Source organism: Podarcis vaucheri (genome assembly GCF_965113315.1).
Source record: "Podarcis vaucheri genome assembly, chromosome: 6".
Taxonomy (NCBI): Eukaryota; Metazoa; Chordata; class Lepidosauria; order Squamata; family Lacertidae; genus Podarcis; species Podarcis vaucheri.
The window spans coordinates 101,887,138-101,906,774 of NC_138764.1; the positions used below are offsets into that span (position 1 = coordinate 101,887,138).

General features: G+C 41.7%; 1 protein-coding gene across 4 annotated transcripts in view; it reads left to right on the forward strand.

The window, feature by feature from the left end:
* Window positions 1–2,460: 2,460 nt before the first annotated feature.
* Window positions 2,461–19,637, forward strand: part of ZBTB46 (zinc finger and BTB domain containing 46) — a 55,141-nt gene continuing 37,964 nt past the window's right edge. The window contains exons 1-3 of one of the 4 annotated variants that reach the window (XR_014220586.1): window positions 2,462–2,971; window positions 4,167–4,416; window positions 16,658–17,628. Coding sequence is in view for 2 of the 4 variants with exons in the window: in XM_082226013.1 (XP_082082139.1) it covers window positions 16,692–17,628 (937 nt within the window). In the remaining 2 variants the exon portion in view is untranslated. Of the gene's footprint in view, window positions 2,972–4,166; window positions 4,417–16,657; window positions 17,629–19,637 lie in introns of all 4 variants that reach the window. The other 3 variants (XM_082226013.1, XM_082226014.1, XR_014220585.1) reach the window with 3 other exon arrangements.

Consider the following 19,637-nt stretch of genomic DNA (forward strand, 5'->3'; position numbering starts at 1 on the left):
TCCAGCCAGCCTTTTCCAGAATACTCCATACTGCCACCAGCCCAGTTTTCAACCAATTCCTCAGACTTTCACTCAGGATACCCCCATGCCCACTGAGCATGCTCAGTTTTTATTGGCAGTTTCTGGGGTGTCACCCCATTTGTTTATTTTCCTCTAGAGTGTGTGTGTGTGTGTGTGTGTGTGAGTGAGTGAGAGAGAGAGAGAGAGAACTTCTGCAAACCTCTGGGTTCACCTGAGCATGCTGGCAGCGGCGTAGCGTGAGTTGTCAGCACCCGGGGCAACGCAAGTAATTTGCGCCTCCTAACCCGGGGCAAGGCACGTAATTTGCGCCCCCCTAACCCCTAACCTGCGAGTTGCCGCTGGCGCTGCTACCCAAACGACACCGCTTGCCCGGAGGAGGAGGGGGGCAGAGAGGCGAGGAAAAGGCAACGGCCCAGCAACTGCAGCGGTGGAGGCGGGGCTGTGAGGAGGGGCTGCCTGGCGCGTCCTCCGCGGCGAGCGCTGAGAGCCGCTGCCTGCCGGGCGCCTTCAGCCAGGCGCCGCGAGACATGCGGCTCTGCTACAGCCTGCGCCCGAGGCTCTTCGGCGACTCTGGAGGCAGCGAGCGCGCCCACCCAGATGTTGCGCCCGGTGCGGCCTGCCCCCCTTGCACCCCCCACGCTACGCCACTGCATGCTGGTATCTCCCTCTTCTGCATGGCTGGTGCTGTTTTGGCTACGTAAGGGCTGGCACTCAGAGAATTGAGATCACTATTGGCTTAAACAAGTGGGCCCTGTAACAAAATGTTGCTGTGCATCCCTGATGTGCATGTATTATATTACCTGAGCCCTGTGGCTGAGGGGCTTAGTCAGCATGAATGACAGGAGTCTAGGCTTTAACTTCATGCGTGAAATTTAGTTTCTGAACATTTTAAAACTAACTGCATGCATGTCAAATGAGCACGAGGCTTCTGAATGCAACTGGGCTGCGTGATTTGGAGGAAGTCTGATGAGGCAATTTGAGTAAATTGACCTTTTCTGCAACCCACAGACTCCTCCACCCTGCAGTTTGGACAACAAACTGCATTTGTTTTAGAATTTGCTGCAGCAGGTTTATAGTGAGCTAGAAAGTTAGAACTAAGTTAGAAAGAGCAGGAACAATTATCTCTTGTGGCTGGTTTTAGGGGTGGTGTAGCTGTAGTGGGATTTGGCACCAGTATATCTACTCTTCCATTCCTGACACTCTTAACCACAGTGGCATAAATTAGCGTATAGATTTGAAAGGTGAACATGATTAAAAAAGAGGTAATGGAAAGACTGTAGCATATTTTATTAAACTTCAGAACTCTATTATATGCTTATTCTCTGATGTATTTGCATAAACAGGAAGCCATTATTACTTTTTGCACTTCTTTTTAAAACCCAAAACTTGATTTCCCCTCCTGTAGGCAGGTGTTTTAGCCATCTCAGCATATGGAGCACTGTTCTTGAGGGTGTAAGTTTGGCTTTTATCAGGCCAGCTGTATGACTTCAGCATTTTGGTTCAGCATGGACTGAATTTCGAAATTAAAAAACAAAACACAGCTAGGATGTGGAGGATACCAAAATTATTTTATTCGGCAAACACACACACTTTATAGATCAGGAATTTTTCAAAGTTGCACAGACAGGTTTTTTTTCTTTTTTGAAGTTAGGAAAGGCTGAGAGTTGGTCTCCTTGGAACACATTGATATATATCAGTTCTGAACTTCCCGGCTGTTAATGTAAAGCTGAAAATTATATTGTTTTGCGACACGTCAGGTATTTCTGCCATATTGTGGAATTTATGTGCATAAGTTATTAGACAGCTTTGAAGAACTCACATTATTGGGGGCGGGATTTCCCCCAATTTATTTATTTGTTTGTTAAATAAATTACATGTGCATTTGCACGGATGGGTGAATTCTATGAAACTCAGCTGGCTTCCAAATTGTTGTTCTTTTGAAGAGGCAGTTGCTATATATCCAGATCATCTCTTCTCGCTCTGCTTTTGATTTTTGTGGTGGCTTGTGAGTTACTGAGCGTCTGTCGGATCCCTTCTTACACCACGGCACGATGCATTTCCTTTTAATTTCGCCAAGCCCCTCACGGCGAGGAGGAAAGCAGCTACGTGCGCGAATCCCCCCTCACTTCGCTTCACTGTCCCCCTACATTAAGCCCTCGCCGCAATGTTAGAGGGCGTGAAGGACAGCGGTGGCAGGAGGGGAGGAAAGGCCCTGACCGTTGCCAGGGAGACAGAAGCCCCAACTTGCCCTTGGCAACAGTCTTGTCAGGCTCGGCTTCGTCCCATGATGCTCAGCGGCCTCCTTTCCCCCCCTCCCTCCCGCCCGCGCGCAACCAACCAACCCTCGTGTCCGGCAAGCTTGACAGTTGCGCTCCCACCTCGCGCGCTCTCTCAATCCCCTGCCGGCGGCGAGGGGAGGCCGGGTGGGCGGGGCCTCAACCGACAGAAAGAAAGAGAGGAAAATAAAAAAAAACAGACTCCGCGTGGGTGTGGCTTACGGAGGCCTGTGCTCAGCTACGCCCAATCAGCGACGCGGCTGCCGTACTTCTCCTTCCCCTCAGCTCTTCCTTTTCCACAGGAGCCCCGCCCACCCTTCGCTTGGCCACGCCCACCTCTAGTTGTGGGTTTTTTTTTTAATTGCCGGCTCGAGCGCGGCGGCCCCTCCCCCCTCTAGGGCCAAGTTGTGAGGGGAAGTGGAGCGCGCGCGCGCCTCCTTTCCCTCAGGAGGGGGGGGGCAGGGAAGAAAGCGAGGCGGGAGCGCGCACCAGCTCGCTCTCTTTCCCTCCCCACATCTCTCTCTCTCCCCCCCCCCCAACAACCGTCCCCCCTCTCTCTCTTTCTCTTCGCCCGACCCCCCACCCCCACCCCTTTCGCACAACTCATGAAGAGAAAGACGCGGAGGGCGACCGTGTGGAGCCAGCGCTCCGGCCGCGCTCCTCAGGAAGCGCAGGTAAGAGAGAGAGAGATGGGCAGGCAGGCAGAATAAATAAACGAACAAAACAATTTTTTAAAAAAATAAAAAAACCGCTTTCCATTTATACATCTTACAAGGTTAGCAATAATATCGCCACCCCTTTATTTCCTTCTTCCCCCGTGGTCGACGGCGACCGCTTTCCCTGCCCTGAGGCGACGGTTTCTGTAAATTGGGGGGGGGGGAGTTGTGAGGTGGTGGTTGTTTCCTAACAGCCTTAAGCGCTCTACAAAAACTTGCTTTTTCATTTTATTTCTTTTAAAAAACGCGCCGTCCCCACTTCTTAACCGCATTGGGTTGCGCTCCCGCTCGCGATACTTTTCCCTTCTCTTTATTTCTAGGAAAAGTATGTTTTAGAAGACCTGGCAACTCGGTCCCCTCGGATCTCTGGGTGTATTTATTTATGGCGCGCAGCAGCGCATTTTCAAAGTCTCCCATTAACCTAGTTCCCTGTAGGGAGATTTTTTGGTTTTTCTTGGGGGGGGGACTTGTTTCCCCCCCCCCCGCTACCACTACCACACACCCCTTCTCTCTAGATAGTATGGGGTGAGTGATTATATATATAGATATAGATTATATAGATATAGATATAGATATACACACACACATACTATGGATGGGGTTTCCTTTGGGGGACAGCAGAGAAGAGAAATTGACCTTTGGGGGGGCAGTTGAATGAGGGCATCGGGTTCCCTTCTCCCCCCCTCCTCCTGCCCCACCTCTCCTAATTGAAGGCAAAGGATACTCGTTTCGCCCCCCCCCCCTGTCATGGATTTTAGCCCCCCCCCCAACCCCTCGCTCGCCCCTCGCTCGCCCGCCCAATGGGAGGTTCGTGGGGGCCGCGCGTCCTCCTTGCGCGCGGCGCACGCACGCTGTGCCTGTTCCCTGAGATATGCTGGAAGGGCAGCTGGGTAAAATCCCAGCTGGAGGGTGGGACGTGGTTGGGGGGCGGTTTGCTGAGATGACTTTCCCACCCCCCTGTGTGTGGAAGGGGCATGGAGCTCCTCTGATCTTCCTTCACCTCGGGACATGATGCCTTATTTGGGGCTAGGTGGGTGGATAGGTGGGGGACAGCTCTGTGACTGGCAGGGTTTAACCCCCCTCCCTGCTTCTCTCCCACCCCCTCTCTCCTCCTCTTCTCCCCCACCCCACCCCTCCCTCTAACCTCCAAAAGGGGAATTTTCCAGCTGGTAATTTCTGCTGCGTCAACACCCAGCTCAAGGGAGTGGAGAGGAGACAAGGGGGCATTTTAACAGCAGCTCCACTTCGTGAAATAGCAAGCCTTTCCATTCTGGTTTGATAGTTTTATTTGAAAAGCAAACAAAAACCACCCCACAGCGTTTAAAAATAAGCATCTGTGCAAGTTGGACCCAAGAGCTTGACAAGAGAGAGTGGCTCAAAACTGCTTGGAAGAAAGGGATGAGGTAATAATACTGGTGAAACATGTTGTATATTTCTCCTTCGCTTGCTTTCTCTTTCTGCCTCTCTAAAGCCAGGCCTGTTTGGGGTTATTGTCTCCCCCTGAAGTCAGGCACCGATCGGCTGGCCTTCCTCCATTTTAATTGCAAGCTGAAATATTGGTAGTGACCCTGTATATTTTTAAAAACCCAGTCTTCAGAATAATGCTTTCCCTGCCTAAAGCTGGAGCTGGAGGACTACATAATATGCTTGTGATAAGTAAGGGAATTGATTTGAAAATGTTGCATACAGGTAGGGAACATTTTATGAAGGGGGTGTCAACACCCCAAAAGAATAATTTGTAGGGAGAGTAAAAGGTTTCCTTTAAAAAACAACAACCTAAAGGTGATGGTAGAAGTTTTTAAGTTGTAGATTGCCTTTTTGTGTCTGTAAATAGGTTGTCAGTTCTGTAAAAGTCATGCAAGTAGCATCTGATAACTCAATCCCAGACGGCAAATAAGGAATGAACCAGATTTCCAGGACTGTTAACAGTGGGAGGATTCCTTCAATTTAAAGACAGCTCCTTATTGCTTGCTGTACTGCTGGAGAGCCAGAAATAGATATAATAGAACTATTGTATGCAGTAATGTATTTTTGATGTGTCAAGTAATATAGAAACAAAGGGCAGTTTTACTAGGAGATATTTCTTAAAATTAGCTTTCTCTGTATTCAGTCAAGGTATTTATTTAGCCTGGATTAGAGACAAGGTTATTATCAGCAGTGTTTATATATATATGCTAATAAGGAAGTGTGTTTTCCAAACAGTGTTTTGCAGGCACCTGTACTGAAGTTATTGTATGCATTTTAATACTTGAGTCATTTCAAATGTTTAGTTGCATTTTCTAAATATATGTTGTACACTAGCATTTTTAGTACCAGTACATATACTGTAACTTGGTTCCCTACTTTTACTGCTTCTATTTTAAGGGGTTTTCTTTGAGAAGAGTATTCTATTTTGGTAAAAGAGAAAGCTAGACACGGCTTTCTTGCCACGAGACAGACAAAAGCTGCAGTTTTACACAAACTTTGGAAATTGCACGATATCCCCCCACCACCACCAGCTCGGTGAACTAAAGTTTGGCAGTTTATACTGTGTCACTTTAAATACAGTAGTATTTCAGGGATAAAGGGAACCACTCTTAGCATTTGACAGCCAATTCTGTTTTATTGATTGGCTGTGCTGAACTGAATTAATAGCAGTTGAATGCAGCTATTGCTTGTCAAGTTCTCAGTCTTGTAGTCCTTTCATGATATGGGGTGTGTATGCATTTAGAGTCTTAGACTTTAGAGCTTACTGTTAACCACAGTTTTCCACATAGTGAAAAATTATCCTCTGGTGTATTACAAGTTAACAAAGGAGAGCCTTATGGGACAGACAGGATCTACAAAACAGTATCCAGGTCTTGATTAACTAGAACTTGCATTTCTCCATCCTGAAAATAATGAGCAAATCTGGCAGTGAAATCCTAATGCATGTTTACTTGGAAGTAAGTTTTGCTGTGTTCAGTTAAGCTTACTCCCTAGTAAGTGTGTTTAGGCTTGCGGTATGAGATACTAGTGTTGATTGTTATTTAAATGGATGATGAAAAGCTAATTTTGCTGTTAGTAGACTACTTACTGGAATCATATTGTTACAGCTTTTGATTAGGCTATGATGTCCTGTTTACTCCATGAAGCCATATCTAAATAAGTGAGAATGATACAATTATGCATTGTAAATTAATTGGATCTGTTTCTTCTCTTTCATATGACATTATTTGCTAATTAAACAGACATAATAACTATTTTAATAAATGATGTATGGCAATATACAGGTCAGATTTTGGAATTTCAGAGAACAGAGGAAATGGGCCACATTGTCCCTATGGCTTGTGTTTTCTAGGACATCCATACAGTAGAGCCAATGTCCTTCTCTTCCAGGTTGTATATTAGAAAAGCTTTCTGAGTAGCTTACAGAAACAACCTTGGCATACTTTATTGGGTGGATAGCCTAAGCGAAGTGAGGCTTCAAACCTAACCTACTTACCTGAGTACCTGGGAGTAAACCTCGTTGAATTGAATGAGACTTACTTTTGAGTAGACACTGCTAGGATTGCAGCCTTAATTACAAACTGTAGGTGCCTGCTTGGTCTGGTATTGTTTTGATATTGGCTCAACATACTCTAAAATACATTTCTTCTTGCCTTTACTTCCTCATGAAAGCTTTTGCTTTTCATTGCAATATTCACCATTCCTTCAAGGTTTTAATAATACAAGTACAGTATGCATAGTTTTTGTTTCATAACTTTTTGCCTTTCTAGCTTCTTAAATCAAAATTATTTTCATGAACAGCCCACATCTCCTGAGCAGTGATCCTTTTTTCAACTGAGTTCTGTTTGCTTCTTTTAGCCACATGGCTTTCCTGCATTATTTGTAGTGTGAACTAATCCTTGTTACTATATTCTTAATTTAATTGGTAAATAAAAGGATAAAAGGGGCTTAGTTTAAATCTCAAAAGGCTCCCTGAAATTCAAATAGTTATCCTTTACACTTATAATTCCCTGAACTCTGAAGCTTTGTACCTATGCCAGAAAACTTTGACACCCTGCACAATAGGATTAGCTGAATATTTGTTGTGTACTCAAATGGTTGTTGTCTTATCTTAAACTAGGCAGTTTAAAGGTAAGACATAGTAGGCTTCCCAATCAATTGACCAGTTTCCCCCCCAAAATGGAAAGAATGCAAAATTAAATTCTTAAGAAAGTATGTAGTAATTCACAGAAGCTAGCATAATGGATTTGCCAATAATAAATCCCGCTAAACTAATATTATCTCTATCTTGTATCACTTTACTAGGAAACTTAGTAGACACTGGGAATTATGTGGATACAGTTTAGCTTGATTTCAGCAAAGCACTTGACAAAAGTTCTCTGTGATATTTTGGTTAGCGTTCAGAGAAAGCTGCACAATAGTACCATCAGATTCACAGCTGGTTGCAAAACAGTATTTGAAGTGGAAAGGGATCTCAACACAATTGTTCCCAAGTGCCTTCTCAGACAGACACTATGGAGCTTACAGATCTCCATAGTCTTCTGGGGAGTTGTGGGCAATGAAACAGGATGGACTATGGTGTAGCACAAGTTGGGTAAATCCTGAAAGACATATGACTGAACACAGCTAATGAGCATACAGTTGTGGTTACTATGTGGCAGTGATGGCAGTGAAGAGCTTCACCTCTGCCACCATTGCAGCTTGCAGTAGGCATCCAAAAGCTTATACACACAGTGAAGGGGCCATTTGTATCTGTCCCGATAAAGGAGATGATTGGAGGCATTCTGTGACTAATTCGCTAAGCACTTTGAAGATAAAATTGCTTGAATCCATACAGAATTAGATACTGCAGTTAGGACTAGCCTTGTGGATGTGTCCAGAACATCATCTGGTTAAGTTTTATTGAATCAGTTTCAGTTATTATGGCCTGAGGATGTAGGCAAGCTTAAAGGGATGCATGTCTCCTTTGCTAATAAAAGCTAATGTTGAGGGCTGAGAAGATGCCAGTGGCTTTAAAAGAGGCACTTTCTTTAAACCTGTAGTTGTTAAATAAATACCGCTCCTTGGGCAAGGTGCTTAAGAAATTGATGGTGGTGCACCACCAATTTCAATCCCATTCAGTCCTGTCTGAATCAGGAGAAATAGTGCAGGTGCTGACCTGATATTTCAAGGTGGTAATGGGCTAGGTATGGGTCAGTAAACTGAATCCAGACATAATGGGTGGGCTTTTATGGGGTTTGGTAAGACAGCCTGTCCTGGATGGGATAGTCCCTTTAAGGAACAGGTCTGTAGCCTGGGTATGTGTACACTTCCGGAGTCATCTTTGTCACTTGAAAGTCAGGTGGCTTCATGATTAGAAGTGATTGTTCCCAGTTATTGATGGTTCACCAGACATAGCCTTTCCTGGACAGGGATAGCTCTGATAGTTTTCGGATTGGACTATTATATTGCAATACACTCTTATGTGGAGTTGCCCTTCGGTGGTCTGGAATTTGCAACTGGGGAGTGCCAATGGTTGCTCACACCTATTTTGAAATACTTACACTAACTGCCAGTTGTCTTTCAGGTGCTTCTGATGACATTTAAAGTCCTGAATGGTCTGGGTCTCAAATATCTGAAAAAAAACACCTCCTCCCATACCCTGGTCTATGATTTGCAGATCAAATTCTTTTGGTGGTTCCCAAACCTAACATGGTCCACGGTGCAGGTGCTTGTGGCAGGACATTCTCTGAAGTGGATCCACACCTATGGAATGAACTATCCTTCCATACCTCAGCCTTACTTGCTTTCCACTCGTAGTTGAAGATGTACTTTGTCTAGTGGAGCAGGGGTAGTGTTGAGATTCACTGTAGAACTGGGTATAAGGGGTATTTTTGTTTGGTTTTTTGCTGTTGCTGCTGCCTGCAATTTTTTACTGTAAATTTAATTGATGAATTTCATTTTGTTTCTACAATGTTAAGTTTTGGGCTTTTTTTTTTCTTATACATATTCTGCTCTGGCATCTATGAGTGAAGGAGGTATATAAATTACATATTGTTAGAATAAGTTTAAAATAAATAGTATTATTAGATAAGTACAATTAAGGGGCAGGATTCTCCTAACAAGCCTTATCGGGGAAGTGCGATGCAAGGACTTCCACAAAAGTGCTTTCCCCCACACCAGAATTAGCTTGGGGAGGGGCATCGAGAGAACCTCCAGAACAGTTCATGGGAGGAGGATCATTCTGTCTGCTAAGCTGAATTGCTTGTGCAGATGGAATGTTTGTCATAGGGCAATATTGAGTTCCACTCAGGGTTTTTTGACTCACCTCCAGCATTCACTTTCATATCCACATGGAAGTGTCCAGCAAAAATATTTTGACTGGTGTGTGGCATGATAAATCCAGGCTGCTTCCATCGGGAGCCATAAATAAATTCTTAGATCCACAGTAATTTGCTATCTACTCACGGGCAAAATTGTTGGTGTTTGACATGTCTGCTGGAGGTTTATACACATCTTTCTTTTATGTGGTCTTGGGTTCCACAGAGACACAAATTGTACATTGGGCATTTAGCAAGAAGCTGGTCTTGACTGTTGAAACTCCTGGCCGTGGGGTGGGGGGATCTGAGAAATCACAGGCCTATTAGCTTAACATCTGTTCCATAAAACTTGGTGGAAAACATTATTAAAGAAGCATATAGAGGAAGAAGCCTTGCTGCATAAGGACCAGTGTGGCTTCCACAAGGGCGCATCGTGACTAACCTTTTAGAGTTCTTGGAGAGTCTTAATAAGTAGTTAATTTAATTCTCATCTGACCCATGCCTGATCTATTGGCCTTTACAGTCTCTGGCCATGGTTGAGGCAGAACTTGGGGACATCAGTTAAAGCTCAGATTAACTAAGGCAGAGAATAGTTGGTTGGTAGGCCATTTTGAATAGGAGAAACTTGCTAGTTACTGTTGAAGTTGGTTCTCCTGTGGTCATGCATTCTTGGGTTATGTCCCTGGCATTTTAATCTTCAGATTGTAGTTTAGAGCAGCCACAGTCTTTCAAACAACTTTTGTGAGAAGGCTGAGACCTCTTTCAGATTGCTACATCCCAATGGTTACTACAGTAGCAAACATGGTTTTTTGTATGCACATCTGGTGGTGGAAGTTAATGTAGAATGTGGTGGCTGAGGTTTGCTGACAAAGTCAGCTTCTATGACTCCATTCCTCTACATGCCAAAACTTAAGATTTGATTTACTGTATCTCCCATTTCTGTCCTACAATGTTTTTTGTTGCATTTGCTTGGAGTACCATTCTCCCCCAACAGCTTCGTGGGCCTTTCCTGTCTGATTAATCTCTTGCATTCACCTATCATTTTGTGTCAAATTTCATTTCCATAATTGTGTTGAAATCAGCGGTGCCTTATACAGACAACTACTGGTAAGTGTGGCAATTGGCAAGACAACTATAAAGAAGTTGACACACTGGGACTGTTGACACACTGCATGCATTATGAACTGCTATCTACTTTTTCTTGCACTGCCAAAGAAATAATCTTTGTGTGACTGTGCTTTCTATGAACCAAAAGCTCACAGCAAAAGTATGTAGGATGAAGTACTGAAACTTCTGCTATCAGAATTTTACCAGAATTGTAGGTCAGGGGTCACCAACCTAAGGCCCATGGGCCAGAAGCAGCCCGTGGAGGTCGTTTGACTGGTCCATGAGCCGCCCCTGAACTGAGCTGCCCACTCGCGCGCTGTGATAAACCAGTGTGGCGTGGGGACTCGCTTCCGCGGCACCGGAAATCGCATCTGCGTACTCGCAGACTCCAAAAATCACATCTGTGCAGAACTAAAAATCACAGGTGTGCATGGAAGATCCGGCCCACAGAGGGATCTCCACAGGAAGATAAACCTTGCTGACCCCTGTTGTAGGTGGACTGGGTATTTAATGAGTAGGGATGATACCAGAACTCTTTTGCTGGTTTTGTAGTATCTTAACTTTTTTTTTTTTTTTTTGCTTTATGATAATATTCTTTATTAAAGTGCAAGGAAGATAAGAAATCCAAATACTTCCCATTTTAAGTCTCATTTCTGTGAAGTGTAGGAATGTGGGAAGCTGCTTTATATCAAGTCAGATCCTTAATCCAGCTGGCTTAGTATTGTTGACAGTGACTGGCAGCCATTCTCCAGAGTTTCAGACAGGAGCCCTTCCCAGTCCTATCTGAAGACACGAGGGATTGAACTTGGAAGCTTTTGCATGCAATGTTAGTTCCCCTGCTGCAAACCCAATCACAGTCACTTTGATGGAGTGCATACTGCCAAATAATCACATAGCTTAAAGTAAGCTAGTATCTTTGGCTAGCTTCTATTTTTAATTTTTAGTAATGGCTTTACAAATCTAATTCATCTCAAATATCGGGGGGAGGTGGGGAAGAAAGGAGCATTGACTTCCATAATTGAATGTTGTTGTGCTTTGTCCAGATGTCTAATGGAACTTAGAAGACGTGGGTTGACTGTATCTGGACATCTTGTGATCTCTCTTTCTCTCCCCCCACTTCTCTTTCACATAAATTCGTTAACAAAATTCACTGTTACAGTTTTATTGTGTGATACCTATCCATCCATCCATCCATCCATCCATCCATCCAGGGGTCTGCCTACTTTTTACATATCCAGAAACTGTAGAAAGTACACTTGCAGTGGATGGAGAAAAATGAAAAATAATCAAAGCAGAGATGTAGAAATTTTCTGACTACAGACACCTATACTGCAGTTATATCATGTTCTATTGTTGCTCTGGCTTTAAAAGTTTCACACATTGCCAATTGATCTGTTTAAACATATCATATTTCTACTAGAGATAAATTTGATTTGTGATGAGAAAAAAGTTGTGTTTATAAAACTGGAATATACAAAATGGAATAATTGAACTTGAAATAAATTTTGATGAACTATTGCTAGCTTGGCAGGGAAACTAGATGTTACTGCAGCTAACATTTGTGTCAGAACCCATGTAACTTATTTCCCTGTTTAAAAATGTAGGGGTGTTGAAAGTAAAGCATGGGTGGGGGAATAGTGCTGAAACTTCCACTCATGTTTTGTTCTCCATGCTCACAGTATGGTTCTTTGAAGAGAACTAACACCCACCTGTAGGGGAAGAAGCAATTTTTTTAGTTTTAAATTGTACACTTCTTCACTCTAGGAAATTAATACAACCCACTTTATGATACATACTTTTGCCATCATAATCCCCTTATAAAGGTGCATATCCACTTTAAATCCATAGCTACATTGTTAAGTTCTTTGTTTGTGATGCAGTTAATCACGGTCAACATTTCAATATGAAATAATAAATAATTCTATGGGGTTTCCTAATTGTGTTTTTAGCCGTATGAGTAACAACTTTACTGTACCTTGTTAAAGGTTCCTCCTTGTGATATCAGCTAGTATTAAGATTAGGTGTCCTAAAAGTAAGATGCCTCTTTCATATTAGGGGTAAGAACCAGAAAATCTGACCTGCAAAAGTTGATAGTCCATGCCTGAGAATTTTTTTGGATTGCATTTTTCAAGACCTGTTCTTTCTCTTCATTAATTTAATTGCAGAACTGTAATTAAATTGTAACTATATCTCTTCAGTTCTATAGAGTTGAAGTTGTTTCTCAACGTTTAATTGACCTACAAATAGTCAATCAAACGTTGAGAAACGTTTGAAAAGAACTACATTCTTTTGCATGCACTACACTGCACAATTCAGTAGTTCTGTTATTATGGCATTTTGTAGCATGGAGTGAAGCATATTGAAGAGAAAGGAATTCATAAAAAGATGAGCTGTGTTTGAATAGAATGTTGGGATGAAGTGGAAGTCCTACATTCTCTCATTACCACACTGGAAGGCATTGCTGTGGATTCTGATTTCACAAAAAGCCTGACTCTTGATGTACATTTGGCTACTGATATCAGCAAATACTATTGAATGGGACACAGAACACCTTTTAAAACATTTCTCTTTTTCAGCTGGCCCTCTGTTTTTCTCATATAGTATTTAGAAACTTCTGCTAAGTGGTGGCAGTCTAGACTTCTGTTTGGTATTCCCACACAGATTATGTTCTTAATTGTGGTGAGAGATACCTTTTGTTTTCAGTTGCATTTTTACACTTTTCTGCAGTTTTGCAGAAAATGGGACAATTCACTTAAACTTGAAGGCAACTATCTTTCCATTATCACTGTAAAAAAAAAAAGATAACATGCAGTTCATTAAGGTTTCACCGTGAGAAGTGTGCTTAGTTTCCAAGCATAGTGAAAAACTCATTTGCTGAACCTCATTTCTTTGGATGCTCCCAAGTTCTGAAAATTCATAGTGGTCATTTATGGTTAGATGTTTTCCTTTAGGACTTCATCTGTCTGGGAAGCAATAGTATGAAGAACAGTGTGCTGCTACTGTCTTTGAAGATGTCATTGGGAGACATTTTAAGCTTTAGTCTGCAGATTAAAAATTGTTGCCTAATCTGTGGGGTTGACACTAAGCAAAAACTCGGGGATTCAGGATTCTGGATGGTCTGTCACCTTTCTAGCTGCACAGAAATGCTTGCTTCCTCATCCCTGAATCACATTTAACTGTGCTCGTTTGTAATCTATGTATATACAGTTTGTAAAATCTGGATCGTCCACAGTACTGATGGAATTTGAATTTATTCCTTTGTGAAGTGATTGTAGTTGGGAATATTCTATACATTAGATTACTAAATTGATATTTTTCTAATGGGTGTTTACTTAAAAAGTTAATAGATAGATTGATAGAAGTGATCTCATGTTGCCTGAATACCCTCGAAGGCATTTATGAAATATAATGTACACATTTATTTAAATTCAATTAAAAGCCAGGTTATCAAAAATACTGTTTTTATTACTAAAGTGAAGGATGTAAATTAAGTTTATAGTATTGTGTCATTTGCATAAATTATTCCCTTTTGCAGATATTGAGCTACTTTGGTGCAAGAATTGAGTTTTTAGCATAGAATCAAAGAACCTGGCCCTAATCCAAGGAAATTTAGTGACACTTGTAAGTCTCAGTAGGTCAACCTAGCAATGACTCATCTCTTATTTTTCATGTTGGCTAAATGGGAAAGGAATAATTATTATAGAAGAAGACTAAATATAACCAAATGTAGAATAGATAGCTGAAGCAGCCAACACACACTGATATACACTTTCTCAGCTAAAGGACATTCAATTATGCTTACCAGTAACTGTGAACCAGATGTGGTTAAAGCTGGTAAATACCTGGGGGTGGGTGATTGCATTGTGTGATTAGCTGACTTTGTGTTTCCAAGAGAAATTATCTAGTGCTAGGGAAGGAGAGGGAGACTAAGATAATGAGTATAATGTCAACAAAGAATTATCTGAAGACACTGGAAGGACACTTCTCGCATGGAAGCTGAATTAATAACAAGCTTAACTCATGACAGTGTAATAGAAAAATAAATTGGATCATAAAGTCATATTGTGTGGAAGCTACTTAACTGCATTCACATGTGTGATTAGGTGTTGGAAAGTTGGCAGCAATTTGCTGCTTATGCATGTACTCTTATTCCTAAGAAGTATACAGAATAGATAATAACTTCAGCAGATAATGCATTTTAGTCAGACTTTCTTATACAATGGTCCACCAGTGGGGTTCTGCTGTTGTGCTGGAATTTCTGTTGCCTATGCTCCCCCTGTGTGCCCCTAATATCTCCTCAGCTGATTTTGAGAGCATGTGGGAACTGAAGATCTGTTGCGTGCATGGGAGTCTGTTGTGCCAGTGGAGCTGCTGCATTGGAATATGGCCCACATTTTTTTTTTAATTTTTTATTTACTATGGACATGGTTTTGGCTAGAGATTTCTGTAGACAGTTTATCCAAAAGTTTAAGACCTACAAGGCATAGTACAGGTAGGAAAAGGAGAATGTAAAATTTCATTGAAGGAAATTTATTAGAATGGGTGCATTTTAGTAGCTTTTTAAAACAATGGAAAAGTATAAACAGCAGATATCTACTGAGCACAGAAAGTACATGGTATAAAATGGTTCTGTAAGTAACTTGATGATAAATTTAAAAGAAAATGGATTGACCAGTGTCTTATAAAGCTATAATTAATCTGTACACTCCAACCTTTTGGGGCTGATGAACACATCTGGAATGTTGAAGTGCTGTGGGCACCAGTCAGAAATGGCAGCTGTGAGTGCATGGCACAACACAAAATGGCTGCCACATCTAAAAGAATAGAAAAAGAGATAGGATCACAAAAAGTGGGCCTACTCCCATCAGCCCCCTCCAAATCAGCCACTTTGCTTTCTTGTATTTCCTTTTCATTGGGATGGTTTTCGTTGCTGCCTCCTGTATAATGTTACGAGCCTCCATCCATAGTTCTTCAGGCACTCTGTTCACCAAATCTAAATCCTTAAACCTGTTCCTCACTTCCACTGTGTATTCATAAGGGATTTGACTTAGATTGTATCTTACCGGCCCAGTGGTTTTTCCTACTTTCTTCAGTTTAAGCTTGAATTTTGCTATAAGAAGCTGATGATCTGAGCCACAGTCAGCTCCAGGTCTTGTTTTTGCTGACTGTATAGAGCTTCTCCATCTTTGGCTGCAGAGAATATAATCAATCTGATTTCGATGCTGCCCATCTGGTGATATCCATGTGTAGAGTCGTCTCTTGTGTTGTTGGAAAAGAGTGTTTGTGATGACCAGCTTGTTCTCTTGGCAGAACTCTTATTAGCCTTTGCCCTGCTTCGTTTTGAACTCTTCATTTAATTATGACATCTGCCTGGTTTTCTCTCCCTTTCCAACAATCACCGTAATCTGTGGGCACTGACCACCCTTAGTCGTAGCTGAGGTTGACGTGAATTCAGCTGTTTCTCGTGCAGGATCTAGTAACTTCTTTCCTGAGGAGTTTCTGCTATAGGATGCTTTGCCTCTACAAACATAATTATCAACACTAGCTTGCTAGGATCTTAAAATTTGATACCTTAACACAGGAAGCTTATCTCAGTCTTTTTTTCTCTGTAGTTGTGGTAAATACATCATACTTTCTCTTGATTAGTTTTGAAAGGTTAATATCCTGGCATGCTATCTTCAAAGCTTCAAGAATATTCAAAGCTATTGAATATTGATGGTCCAAGTTTACTTATTCAGTGCAGGCTATTCTCTTGGACCAAGCCAGATAGGACCTCAAGTGCTTCTTTATATTTAATGTGCAGGTTTTTAAAAGCACAAATAGCATTAGTTGAAGGGGTAATAATTATTGTGTTTACAGCAAGCTGATAGGGGGAATTTAACTCTTTATTCCCTTGCTGTGTGCCTGAGAAAGTCCATTATCTGAAGCTGGTATTTGCATGGCCAGAAAATCACCCCATTGCTGCTAAAATGAGGGATTTTCCTGAGGATTTCAGCAGGGGAAGAATGGGTTAAATCATTCCTCCCAGCTGCTGTAATCTCAATAATTACCAACTCCCCCCACCTGACATTAGCATTTCTAAAAACCTGCCTATTAAATGCAAATCCAATATTAAAGTCAAGCAATAAACTCTCTGTTCTAAGTATAATGCCTTAATTATTGTTGTCTTCAAACTTGGAAAGATAGCTAAATGCCTCTCTGAATTTTTGTGGTGATTTAAATAGTATGACAGCCCCTTTAATGTGGTAATGCCTCTCTTTCTCCCTTACAGACCTGTGTGGAAGCAGTAGCACAAATATTTCTAAATGAATAATCGAAAGGAAGACATGGAAATTGCCTCCCATTATCGTCATCTGCTTCAAGAACTCAATGAACAAAGACAGCATGGCATCCTCTGTGATGTTTGCATTATAGTGGAGGGAAAGATTTTCAAGGCTCACAAAAACATTTTACTTGGGAGCAGTCGCTACTTCAAGACACTGTACTGCCAGGTGCAGAAGACTTCTGACCAGGCAACGGTCACTCATTTAGATATTGTAACAGCCCAGGGGTTTAAAGCAATCATTGACTTCATGTACTCTGCACACCTTGCATTGACCAGCAGGAATGTTATTGAGGTGATGTCAGCTGCTAGCTATCTCCAGATGACTGATATTGTTCAAGCTTGTCACAATTTCATAAAGGCTGCTCTTGACATAAGCATTAAGTCTGATGCATCAGATGATTTTATTGATTATGAACTTGGAGCAACCTCCAGCAGTAGTACAGATGCTTTGATTTCAGCAGTGGTGGCTGGTAGGAGCATATCTCCCTGGCTAGCTCGGCGGACAAGTCCTGCAAACTCCTCTGGTGATTCAGCCATTGCTAGTTGTCATGAAGGAGGAAGCACATATGGAAAAGAGGATCAAGAACAAAAAATGGATAGTCATGATGACATTTCATCCCAATCTCTGTGGTCTAGTGATATGGGGTATGGATCCTTGCGTATCAAAGAGGAACAGAGCTCTCCATCTCATTATGGAGGAAATGAGTTGCAGTCTGCCAAAGATAGTACAATGCAGAATACTTTTTCAGAGCAAGGCGCTGCAGATGGATGGCAGCCTACTGGGCGCAGAAAGAACAGAAAAAACAAAGATACTGTGCGCCATATTACACAGCAACTGGGAGATGACAGCAGAACAAGCTCTCCAGTACCACCTTTTCTATCTGCCCAAGGATGGCCATACAGTAGTCGTGAAACAAGTAAGATTTTTTCTTTCTTTCTGTCTCTGTAGAATCATATCATGTGATATGTATAATCATTCATGTGAATGCATAATCATTTGTGGCATACTAGTTAAAAGACCATAAACTTTAATGATTCGATTACTTGTATAGTAGCGTAAAGGATATGTCTTGCTTTTCACTTGAGATCCAGCTCCGAGGGCCTTCTGGCAGTTCCCTCATTGCAAGAAGTGAGAGTACAGGGAACCAGACAGGGGGCCTTCTCGGTAGCCGCACCCGCCCTGTGGAATGCTCTCCCATCAGATGCTAAGTAAATAACAACTATTTTACTTTTAGAAGACATCTGAAGGTAGCCCCTCCCAAGCTGCTATATATCTCAATGCCAGTAACTGAATTTATTAATGAAAACTTGTGAAAAATAATTATATTAGGCCCTAAATAGATAAATTAACAAGAGAAACACAAATATTTCTGTACCAGAAAAAAAGCTTTAAAAAGCTGCATAACATGTTCTCTAAAGTAGCAGTGGTACGAAGTATCTTTGAAAATGGAAATCCATTTATGTAAAATAACCAACACATTTCCTGTTATATAATAGTCAACATCTCAGTTTCTTGAAGATTTTATTCAAATTCTGTGTATTGTACTTGTGTCTTTTTATGCAGCAGTGCCATCTTGGGAAACTTTCAAGCTTAAAAATGTTGTTTCATATACAACATGAAGCATAACCATGTAAATTATGTGTTAAATGTTTTCCTGTGGCTTTACACTGGCTCTTAGAAAATAAAATGATTACTTACCGGAATGCTTTCTTCCAGTCTGAATTTTGAAGAAGGTAGATGTAACCCCTTTGGTAACTGTCCAGGGTTGTGTGTAGGGCCTGCATTACTGCCCAAATCAGTCACATCAAAGCACGGCATACCTACAGTGGAATTACTGACTGTGTTGCCAGTTAACCTTGGAATATCAGCTCAGTTCAAATTTTAGGTCTCTGTCAACCTCCTTCAGTCTTGGTGGTTGATGAAAAACAGCCAGTCAGCTGCAGCAGTTTACATTAAGGAAGTACAGTATGAGACTGTTTCCAAGCTCAGTGTGTATTAGGTTTTAGTCCATCACTGCAACCAGATGTAAGGCAAGCCTATGTGGTAGCATGCTATAAACTACCGTATTTTTTGCACCATAACACTCACTTTTTTCCTCCTAAAAAGTAAGGGGAAATGTCTGTGCGTGTTATGGAGTGAATGCCTATGGGTAGCATGCCTACGGATTTTCCTCCTCTAAAAACTACATGCGTGTTATGGTCAGGTGCGTGTTATAGAGCGAAAAATACGGTAATTCACACTGAGCATTGCACACACCAGCAGTTGACAGAAGACTACCTGCATACGTACTTTTGGGGCTAGAACTCTGTGTTGTATAATGACAGTCTGCACTGTAAATGGTGCAATATATGGAGCACCAGTTAAAGATTCAATAAAAAATCCTACCATTTTGCAGTTTTGATCCTGTTTGAATAGATTTCATACAGATTAATCTAAAAGCCACAGAAGGGTTATCTGTTAATTAGGATGAACCACAATTTCATAAAATATGGGTGATAGACTCCCACAGTGACGTTACTGCTATTTCCCTCTCATAATAGTTCTTACCCAAATAGTCTCAACCTACCTTTCATGCTTCAGATCATGGCTTTCCTCACTGGTGTACACATCTTTTACATATAATGCTCCTCCTCCTCTCTTCCTGTTTGGTCTATTGCTTTTGAATAGGTTATGCCCCTCAATTACTGCTTTCCCAGTCATGAGTCTCATTCCACCACGTTTCAACAATGCTTTTTATATCATTTTTACCATCCTGTATTAAGAGCTCAAGTTCATCTTATTTCTTGTGCTCTGTGCATTAGTATAGAGACAACTGAACATCATTCTTGGGGATATATGAGTAAGGATAATGTTAGCTGCTGTTATTGTTGTTACTTCTCCGTGATTATTTTAACTGGCCTATATTTTTTAATTTGTTTTTTATTG